The sequence below is a fragment of the Echiichthys vipera genome, assembly GCF_963691815.1.
Source record: "Echiichthys vipera genome assembly, chromosome: X".
Classification (NCBI taxonomy): Eukaryota; Metazoa; Chordata; class Actinopteri; order Perciformes; family Trachinidae; genus Echiichthys; species Echiichthys vipera.
Window position 1 is genome coordinate 27,455,495 of NC_139825.1, and position 11,792 is coordinate 27,467,286.

Genomic DNA, 11,792 nt, shown 5'->3' on the forward strand with positions numbered 1-11,792 from the left:
TTTTGCAATCTTTTAGGTCCACGTTGTAGATTTCTGCGCTTTAAGTTTGCTTACTATTGAATCCCACATTTTGTCAGATATTTCTGATAAGTGGAAATATTTTTATTTCAAGCGTCATCGGTTTTTAGAAAGCATGGAGGGGTTGATGTTCAATCTTGTTTATCAATTAGGGAACATGTTCTGAGCCTCATCACTGCTCACCCTTCGTCACGACACCTGTGAGGACGCGAGGAAGACTTCGCTTAAGACCCTTTAAGTGACCGTTCCAGCCATTGCATGACTGCACAACGCTGACGCATTTGCGGAGGACAAGACTGCGGCAATGGAGAATATTTCAAATGAAAGTGACTTTTGGCAATTCAACGAATCCTGGCGGAACACAAGTCTCGTTAACGGGACCGGCTGGTTGAACCAGACGAACCCTCTCAAGCGGAATGAAGAGGTAGCGAAGGTGGAGGTGACTGTGCTCGCCCTGGTGCTGTTCCTGGCACTGGCGGGGAACCTGTGCGTCCTGCTAGCCATCCACACCACAAAGCACAGCCAGTCCCGCATGTATTACTTCATGAAGCACCTGAGCATCGCCGATCTAGTTGTGGCGATATTTCAAGTTCTCCCTCAACTTATCTGGGACATTACATTTCGGTTCTATGGACCGGATATGTTGTGCAGGCTGGTGAAATACCTACAGGTCGTCGGGATGTTCGCCTCCACATACATGTTAGTTTTGATGTCCGTAGACAGGTGTTTGGCAATTTGCCAACCTCTTCGTTCTTTGCACAGGAGAAAAGACCGTTTCTATGTGATCTTTTCCTGGGTCCTGAGCCTGCTCTTCAGTGTCCCGCAGATATTCATTTTCTCTCTGGTCGAGGTTGGTTCGGTCGGATCAGGGGTGTATGACTGCTGGGGTGACTTCGTGAAGCCTTGGGGAGCCAAAGCTTACATCACATGGATCAGTCTAACCATATATATCATTCCAGTGGCGATACTGAGCATTTGCTACGGATTGATAAGCTTCAAAATATGGCAAAACTTTAAGCTGAAAACCAGGCGGGAGCAGTGTATAAGCCTGACGCCCAAAGCCTCCAAATGCAATACGCTTGCCCGCGTGAGCAGCGTCAAGCTCATCTCTAAGGCGAAGATAACCACAGTGAAAATGACTTTTGTGATCGTCGTGGCTTATATCGTGTGCTGGACCCCCTTTTTCTCCGTCCAGATGTGGTCTGCGTGGGATCCCGCAGCACCCCGTGAGGGTAGGTTGAATCTTAGTGTTGAGTATCATACCGCGTGTGCGCCCCTGCTGCGCAAAGGCTGACGTATAATGACATTAAGCATATGAAACATTTTTTGAAACCATGAAAGCATCTTTTTCCACGTTTTCCGAGCAATATTGCCAAGGGAAAATGAAAGGAGATTTAAAACTGCCGTATCCCCCTTGCTGTTCGCATCAATGCTCTTTACGCACGAGGGTGCCAGCTCTTGCTTACCCAGTTGGAAAAACTGAGACAACAAAACAGATTTATTCCGTTTTGCTCATTCATATGGGTTAGACATTTGGGTTATATGGCAGACTCATTGAGAACCGGGTTCTGCTGATTAAATCTCAGGGTAAAAAATGCAGCCAGGGTGCAGTGCGCGCTCTGACCGATCAGTGCAGGATGAAGGAAAACATATATTCAACTGTTTGATCTGTCTGCAAAAAAAATGAAGGCTTGGAATATACCCCTATATGACATTTTTATTAATGAAAAATATCCATACGATAGAGAGTTTAAATATCCGGTCACTGTTTCCCCAGCACCATATAATGAGAGCATGCTCTAATTTCCAAATTTGTTTTATACTCGTATAGACAGCTAGTTAACTTTAATTGTTAACCAGAAGTTGACTGACACTGTTTATCAGGAATGTAGAGCAGGAAAACACACATCTTGTTTTTCTTACATGTCAAATTATTAGATTAGTTTATAAATGTATATATATATATATATATATATATATATATATATATATATATATATATATGTATATATATATACATATATATATATATACATACATACAATTGTATGAAAGTATTGTGATAATGAATTTGAAGTTAAAAAAAAAAAGCTGTACGCAGTATGTCCTAAGTTTCCTCTGAGCCTCCTAGAGCTGTAGAGACCGACTGATGGCTAATCATTAATCAAATTAGTGTGCGCCACCACGCGCCAAGCGGTTTTTATTTGTGCCTGTGAGGCACGTTGGAGTGTGTCGTTGACATTTAACCACAAAAGGTCATTAAGCAGCCATCTACTGTATATGGTCCCTATAGTCATCGATCTGCTAGGCCATGGCCACGCCCACATAACAGCAAAAGATTCATAATTGACAATCTGACTTAATTTGCACCGTCCATTTGTGCTCATTCTGTAATTTAACTAAGTACATTGAAAAGTCATATAAAAAAATGTTAAATAATATATCTGCATCTCCTCAAAGACAATATTTTTTTTTTCCCCAAGCAGTTTCCATCCTGTTTATCTTTACTGTTCTGGTATTTGTAAAAAATATGTCAGTAATGTCAGGAAATGTCTTAATAAGTAGAGCGTAAAGGCCTGGGTCTTTTCTTTTGCTTCTGTGTTTGTGTACAAGGTTCCAACTGACTGGTTGTGTGTTGCTGCTGTCATCCTCCTCAAGCTGCAGTGTTCACACCAGCTATTTGCTCATTGGAGCTAAGCATTTGCACAATACACTTAGCTTTCATCCAGTTCTTCAACCCTCTTCTTCAACAGGATGGGGTATATTGCTATAACTGGCCCTGATGCTGCAACTCACAGCAGTATTAAAAGTTACAGTAGCTAGAAAAAGAGCAACAAAAGTGCATCAGCCCTTGAACAGAAAAAAAAGTGATTAAATCGTTTTCTGTTGCCGAGCCTGGCGCAGTCCAGTGAAGAGCCTGACGTCTGATGACTGTTCTCCACGTGAACAGTGCTCAGAAAGGCCAGAATTGGCAGTGACACGTGCCCATGTTTGTGTACAAAAGATAGGCTGTGTGTGCAGATAAAGTGTCCATTAGAGTCATAGGCAGCAAAGTGAGCCCAGACCACACAGTTTAGAAGCAGAAAGCCCTTACTAAGGTAAAACATATATATATACATATATATATATATATATACATATATATATATATATATATGTATATATATATATATATATACACATATATACATATATATATATATATACATATATATATATATATATATATATATATATACATATATATATATATATATATATATATACATATATATATATATACATATATATATATATATATATATATATATATATATATATATATATATGTATATATATATATATATATATATATATACAGTATATATACATGGGAATTGTGTTGCATCAATGCAGTTCACAATGCAAGTACAAGAAAGGAAATAAACAAAATACAATACAGAAGAAATGGTTAACATTGAAAGTAAGACATAAAAAGGGTAGATAAGTGGCAACAGTGTATTAATGGCAGTAGTGCTGGTATAGTATAATGAATAAACAGGTGGATGTCCTTGGGTATATTGAAGTTTATTGTTCAGTTTTCCTGGCTTTGAAGAAACTCTTCCTTAGTCTCCCAGTGTGTAATTTGTTTGCCTGCTTGCAGCCACTCAAACAGTCCATTTCTTAGGTGGTGGGGGACCTTTATTATCCTTCTAATTCTGCTTATGCACATCCTGTTGTATAGGCACTCTGCAGGCAGGGGAGTGTGCAAGGTTCCACCATTTTTAGCGCCCCATTAGGCTTAACAACCTTTTTTTTTTCATTTCAATGCTCCATTCTTCTAAGCTTTGTGACATCAATTGCATTTGTGAACAACCAGACATTAAATATGCGAGAAAAACACGTGATGGTTAAACCCTGACTCTGACATGTTCATTCTCGGCCATTTTCACAATGTGAAGTAATTGGTATGTGTTGTTTTGACCCAGGTCGTATCTGAATTGTCATGAACATGGATCAACCTGTGTTAACTGGGTTGGAATTTACAAAGTAAGGGTTGGACAAGGATCAGATAACCCCGGTCTGTCCCTGGCCATTGGTTTGAAAGAGGCACAAGCTCCCAAAAAGTCAGTGCACACACAAACATCTCCCCCTGCTGAGCCTGGTGTCCTTGGGTGCTGACTCACAATCTGTGTGCTATTGATTGGAGTTAAGTGCTCGATGGACAAAAAGCCCAGAGTTCAATTACATTTTTTTTCATATAAAAGTCAGTTCCTGTGATTGTCTTTACAAGCAGAGAGAAACATAAGGCAGTGTAATGGTTACAGAAAGACCTCTCAAAGCAATTTAACTCATAAATATCACTTGAAAAAACTAAAATGAGATTTCAGCAGTTGTTTACCTTCAGGGAACAGGAATCAGCACTAAGTGTGCTCATTAATAACTTGCTGATGAGTCTTCTGGGGCAGCCCACTATCAGCTCTGACAGTCAGACGGATGTACCACCCAGGGGATCATCATTCTGCCTTTTCATTTACTTTGTGATTCATCATTATCTGGTGAAAGACACCAGGGCTAATTCAGTAAAGATAGTTCCTCCTTTATTCAGATTGAATACTCTGCTCTCAACCACCCTGATAAGAATACTTGATGACCATGTCCAATGAAGCATATTCCCCCCGTCCATATCAGCAGCATGATAGTTTTGGAGCATGTTGGTTTTACAATTATATCATATTAGCTGGTAAACACCTTTTTGGCTTACTATTTTGTAGAACTTCTCATAAATCAGCATTTTCTTGGTCAGGTTAAAACATAATTTTCAGTACTTACTACATTTTTCTATCCAAAAGGAGATGAATAAAACCTGACACTTTGATGGAAGGGTAATTGAATGATCTGCACTTCGTTAAACTCATGCTTTAGTCTCGTAAATCAAACCCTTAATGGCTGGTTATGCCCGTACAGAGATAATTTACACTGAACAATTTTATTTTATTTAATTTTACAGAGTGATTAGCAATCAGTAAGCAGAGGTTAAATACGGGATACGAGACAATTACATGAATCTGAACTTCATTTGCCAAATGTCAGTTGGATTTTGGAGTTGATGTCATGTAAATGTCATCCACTATGCCACTGCAGGTTACTCAGCCATGGTGTATAACCCCAGTGTTGTGGGAGGAATATTTCTCTCCCATTTTAGAAAATTAGTGCTTTCTTGATTGTTTGAACAGTCAACATCAATTGACTTTTTTGTGTCATAAAACTCTCTTTCCTCAATCTCGGATATCAAAGACAGAGCCCCTCCAGCTATAATCAAACAGTTATAACAGTATGACTGAAACTTGTGATTGAACTACAATAGGAAGAAAATTAGACTATACGAGCCTACAGCCATGCCAGCTGTTCTGGGCAAAGAAAATGCTGAAAATGCAATGGTCTGTCATAGGTAATGTTCAAGGGGCAACCTACCTGCCACAAAAGCAATGCTAGTGTGTGTGTGTGCGTGCATGCATGCATGCGGTGCTGGAGACACCTACTGTAGCTGCAACTACCACAAAGGCAGTTCTGAGTGTCTTTCAGTGTGTCTGATACCAGATATTATAACCTCAATAGCATCACAAGCATGCAAGATATATTCACCAAACTTTACAGCTGTGTACTTAAGATCACAATGAAGGTTGAGATCAAAGATGGTTTTGGTCAGAGTAAATCAAGTATGAGGGTAGGAAGTAGGGAAGGGCCCCGTGCCCCGCGCACTTTATGCACCTGGCTCTAGTTAGTATCTCTGCTGGTGTGATGACATCACAAGATGGTCTCTAGTGTTAAACATGTTAACCTTAAGAATGTTAAACTCGTTTAGCTAAAAGCTGAGGCTGGTGTGGAAATTAGTACTTTTTGTTTTCCACATATTTGGTCATAAACCAAAGTACTAGACAATTTGCAAAATGTAACCTGAGAATTTTGCAAGATTTAAAGCAGAGACTTACCAAAGTTGTTAAGAGTTCAGGGTGGGCAGGAAGTTCTGCACCTAATCTCAACGCAATCGATTGAATGGTTTTTTTGTCATTTCGCACCAAGTAATTGAGATTCATCTTATGGTGACCATGGATATACAGTATTTTCCAAAAATCCATTGCACTTCATATGATAGTTTGAGAGACTAGATACGGCTGGACCAACTGCTCCACCAACATGCAATGCAATCCCTACAGCCACGTCACGAGCAAGGGCAAAAAAAAAGTTGTAAATCACCAGTAAAACCAAAAGAGTATGCAACACTCATGAAATATGTTGAATTATTATAAGAATGTCAGTAGATGACCATTTTTACTTATTTGAATTTAACCTTTCCCAGAGAAGCAAGCTACTGGCTCATTTTTATTTTCACAGCAGGCATTCTCTCTCTCTCTCTCTCTCTCTCTCTCTCTCTCTCCTGCAGCTATGCCCTTCATCATCTCCATGCTGCTGGCCAGCCTCAACAGCTGCTGTAACCCCTGGATCTACATGTTCTTCGCCGGACATCTGTTCCAGGACCTCAGGCAGAACTTTCTGTGCTGTTCCAATCGCTACCTCAAGTCGTCCCAAGGCCACTGTGAGCATGACTTTGACTCCAGTCACAAGAGCATCTCCTCAACCTTTGTCATTAAGAGCACTAGCAGCCAGAGGAGCATCACACAGACTTCCACCACATAAGCACCCAAGCTTCCTTCTCTTTCTCCGTCTTCTATCGCCACATGCTTAGTTCAGCTCCATCAGATACCTCTCACCCTGAGGCTTGCTGTTCAAGTCCTGAAGCAAAAAAGCAGCCAAAGTCTCAATTCTTTAATCTACTGTACACTACGGTGTAAAGGAGAAATTGGATTTTGGAATTAAAAAAAAATATATTATCAAGGGTTCAATATTTTATTCAAGAGGACGTATGAGATAATCATGGACCAAGCTGAGCAATCACCTGAATCTTTTTGTTTGTATTTGCATTATTCTTGTGTGAGAAATTAATGGGAATGTACATATTTGCAGTGAGGTAAGAGAAAGGAAAGGAAAAAAGAATATTTTTGGTCCACTATTGATTCAGTTGTTGTCACCAGCCGAGCTTGTCGCTCCTGTTCGTCTGTGTTATAATGAAGTTGCTCACTAGTTATAAATATTGTGCACAATGTTGTTCACTTTGTTGCATTTGCAGTGTATTGCATAAATGTTCTGTTACTTGAGATATTGTGAAATGTCATGGTAAAGATAAAAAAAAAAAAACGTGCAAAATAAAATAAAGAGCCAAAGCAGCCCAAATGCGCAGAGGACTTTGTTATTTACACGTAGCTAATGCTCATCTATTGCCTCCTGAAATTCTTGGCGAGGATGCTGGAAATCTTTCAGAGGGATGTTTGTGGTAGCTGAATCAATAACATCACTGAGTTCCTGCAAATTCTTTGGCAGTACAGTACATTGAAACTTTGAACTTCCTGTTCAGCTTCAGCCCCAGAATGCACGGGCTGCTTGCAGACCACTAGAGTGAACTATAGCGACTTGTGTTTCTGGAGGTATTGTGGCCCAACAATTGTTGCGGGATATGGTGCAATATCCCGTAGGAAGTGACAATAACAGTAAACTGGCCATGAATTCCCTCAAGCATTCTTTGTTGCAAAGCTAGTTACGTCAGAAACGGTTGTTTATTCAGTTGTGTTTTTAATTATAAAAGTTTCAGTATGAACCATCTATTGCAGCTCATCGATTATCATTGTCAATGAGGAGTGACATGAATAAAAGCGAAAGCTGCACAATAAAAACAATCCAGCACAGTATCGTTGAAATAAATATTGCATTTGTTAATTTTATAATACATTTTACGCAAAGCACTGTGAGACTAAGTCTATTATTCAGCTCATCCTGATAGTTAGTATAGTAGTATTTCTCCTACTTTACACTGTACTTATAATATAACAATATTAACAATATTTAATAGCAAGTCCAACATCAAATTAGTTATTAGAAGAATATTTAACTGCATTACACTGCATGTTTGTTACCATACTTTTTTTATTGTGTGGATTACTATACTTAAAATGTATTTAGAGGGAGTTTACTTTCCATATAGCTCAATAATGTGATCTTCCATAAGATATATACGAAGACGTAAGTGAGTTTCTTTTTTAAATGTGAGTTCCAATGTATTTATTGTGTTTTTTAAGCATATTTTTCTAAACTACTTATTTCATTTGTGACAAGTGGGCTACTACTCCATTGTAGCACCGGTGTCACAGTGCAAGTGTAAGTGGTACTGCGCCACTGGACCAGTTCTAGGTTCAAAGGAGTTCATTCATTTTTCATTCATTTTCAACCGCTTGTCCCCGTCGGGGTCGCGGGGGGCTGCAGCCCATCCCAGCTGACATCGGGCGTGAGGCAGGGTACACCCTGGACAGGATGCCAGTCTATCGCAGGGCACAGGTTCTAATGAGTGAGGAGCAAAAATAATTACACCAGAGGCCATGGCTTAAGTATAAAAAGCTGGCAATTTACTGAATTCAAAAACACATAAAAAACAGTACATAAAATAAAATATCCTGCAGGTTCCTAATATTGAGGAGAGTTTAAACAAAAAAGTATTTCACTCTTTCTTTTGGTTCTTTAGTTCACCTAGTTATTTAAGTCAGGCTAATTTAAGTTAATTAGACCGGTCTTTTCTGATAGGTCGCACCTATTTAGAATTCCTATTTTTTCTTCTTGAATCAACTATTTTTCCCTTTCTTTTACAGGTAAGAAAATACCTTCAGTTACACAATCAGGTCATAGTGGACCACAATCATTCAAATAACATTCAAAAATATGAAATCAATGCGCAAAATAAAAGTATGACACTTCCAGATCAAGTTCACAGTCCAAATGTAAGTTCATGTGCTCAGTTCAATGAAAAGCTTCAGTTCGATTCAGTCCAAAAATAAGTTCTCAGTTCAGTTCAAACCCAATTCTGATACTCCTACCACTCTGGTAGCGAGTCACCATTCGCAGAGGACTTCCTCACTGATGCGATGGAGAAGATGAGTCGAAGGTCAGGGTCTGGCTCGCCATCTTGAATCCCGTCTCTGCATGTGCACACCGCACACGGCAGACCAATCCTCGCTCCGACCGAGCTTCAAACCAAGCATAAAACCTGACCTGTGTAACAGGTCATAAACACAATAAATCTCTTTAAATCTTCAAATTACGCAAATGAAAGTTTCACAGTCTCTGAGTTTGTAACATTACTGCTACGGTGCTTTTTCATCTCAAAATGGCGGCGGAGCGGTCTCTTTGAACTCACGGCTCTGTCTCACACATTAAATACTGCACACACCTTTCATTTACACAGCATACAGTCACTTTTATAACATTCACAGTCTTCATAAGCACAAAATATTACTGGTAAACAGTTCATGACGGAGCATTTCCTTGTAAACAGCTACTTTTTAGCGTTAGCTCTCGCCAGTAAAAAAAAAGTACAGCATGGTAAAAATGAAAAATTAAATCAACACAAGACTCACCAAAACCGGTGTGGCTTAGTTCACATAAAATCCCCGTCAGTTCCCGACCAGGCTAGTTATGTTTTTCAACTGCAAAATCCACCTTTTCTGCTTATTTATCTCCACTCGTTCCTTCCGATGTCCTCCTCTGCTCCACTCCTCCGATCTCTGCTGCAGCGTGCGTCACTGACGCGCTGCGTCGCTAGTCACTTAAAGGGCAGCGATATGAATTTCCCGTCAGCATACTTTTAATCTTCAACATTAAGTTATTGTTGTATTAACTTTAATTAACTGATTAATTAAATTACATTAAATTAATCACTTTTGACTTTTAAACTTATTCATGCAGCTTTTAAAGTACTTATTCTTATTCATGCCATATTTTAACATGGGTTACATCTTCCCCTCTTTACCTAATGCACGTCACTGTGCATTCTGAATCTATACTGTCATAACTCTATTGGTTCTTGGAAAGCTAGGTTCTTCAAGGGAGTCTGTAAACACATCACTCAATATTTGAAATAAAGACTGAACTATTGTGACCACTGGGTTTCCTCCAAGTCAGTCTTTTAGTCGCTTTCCTGTCTCTGATAGGTCTTCTCCTACAGTCGCTTTCATTCTGGTTGTCAGTTTGGTCCATAAGACTTGTATTTTCTTTGCTCTCCTGAGTAGGTAGAGTAGAAGGATGATTATCCAGATTTACCTCAGGTAGGTTTCCAGTTTCCTGTCCAGCGGTTAAGCTGCTCTCTTCAGGATCAGGTATGTCTTTCTCTTCAGGATCAGGTAAGTTCAGGTCAAGAGTCTCTACTTGAGAGTCCTCGGGGAAAGCTTTGGCCACGTCTGAAAGATTTTGCTCAACAGCAGTCAACTCCTTGGAAGGCTCCAGTTCAATTCTTACAGGTAAGTGCTCGATGGGTTCAGGGATCAGGTCGACACCTAGTGTTTCCACTGTCACCAGAATGCCACCAGGTAGGGAGGATGATTTTGGTGACACAACCATCACCAACTTCAGGTAGCCTGCAGGTAGCCTGCAGCTCACTGATCCTTCAAGGACTTTGGTCCGTCCAGCTGCAATGGTCAAAGTCTCCACTATGAAGCCTCACCTCTCCCAGACTGGAATCAACAGAATGAACATCCAAAGTATTTGTGCCTATAAGCACCTATGACAAGGTGGAGTGCATATCGGGCACAACCAAAACCAGTGTGGGCACGTCAATGTCCACTCCAAGCAAGCTCTTTGGGAATCCGATGGTGGCCTCAACGTAGCCAAGGTAAGGGACGTTTTGACCGTTGGCTCCTTCTACCTCAAGCAGATCATTCAAGGAATGTATAGGTAAGTGAGACAGATTCTCTAGATAGAAAGAGTTGGGAATCGTTGTTACTTGAGAGCCTGAATCCAACTACAACTGCAGTCTTTGTCACCTATGGTTACTTGTGCGATGCACTTGGCTCCAATCAGACCTTTAGACAGGGTCACTGACTGTCTTTGTGTGTGAGAGTACATACAGGCTCTGTGCAGCCTTTTCTTTAGGACACCTTGTCTGTATTCCAGTCTCCGTTTGTCCCACAACCGAGACTGGGTCTAGTTTAAAGGATAAGGCTTTGAAGCGCCATTTTCAACGTCCCATGTTAAACCTGTTCTTCCCTGAAGCCCCCGCCCGGGTTTAACTGAAAACAATGCTCAGAACTTGATTCTATTGGTTCTTAAGATTCCAACGAGGTGTCATGCTTCAAGATTGACCAATGGGGATGGAAGATATTGCCGTGCGTAAGGACAAAAGGGCTCTGTCGCGCTAAAAGGTTGACGCACAGTGACACACTGGAGGCTAGCTTGACGCAAGAAAATATGGACTGACATTAGCTGTTCTACTGCTTTTGTGTATTTTATCTTCTTGACAAAATGTCAAGTGGTAAGGGCAAACACATCACCGGAGAAGCTTTGGCGTTGATATTTTTGGACAGTGGGGTAAATGTTGCTCTGGAGGACTCGTTTGTGAAATGCGATGTTATGTCATCACGCTGGTGCCGACCTTTATTTGTTCTTGTAAACAAAGCCCTGGCCATTATTTGAGACCCGGCTTTATTTGTTCTTGTAAACAAAGCCCCGGCCATTGCGTTAGACTTACTATGGTTTTCCCCCTCTTTGTGACGTTTTTTTTTTGATAGATGATGATGGGGGGGGGGGGGGGCTATCATCATCTATCAAAAAAAAACTGTATTTTTGTTCAATACCCTAGTGCAGTTTTAGGTCTATATATACATATATTGTCTATGTTTATGTCAACAGAGAGGATG

At 40.2% G+C, this 11,792-nt stretch overlaps 1 protein-coding gene across 1 annotated transcript; it reads left to right on the forward strand.

Moving 5' to 3' along the window:
• Window positions 1-322: 322 nt before the first annotated feature.
• Window positions 323-6,716, forward strand: oxtra (oxytocin receptor a; the record flags this gene model as incomplete). The annotated part of the gene is made up of 2 exons (XM_083938788.1): window positions 323-1,250; window positions 6,443-6,716. 2 exons carry the CDS (start codon window positions 323-325, stop codon window positions 6,694-6,696), a joined length of 1,182 nt encoding a protein of 393 aa, XP_083794914.1. The 3' UTR covers window positions 6,697-6,716.
• Window positions 6,717-11,792: the final 5,076 nt, after the last annotated feature.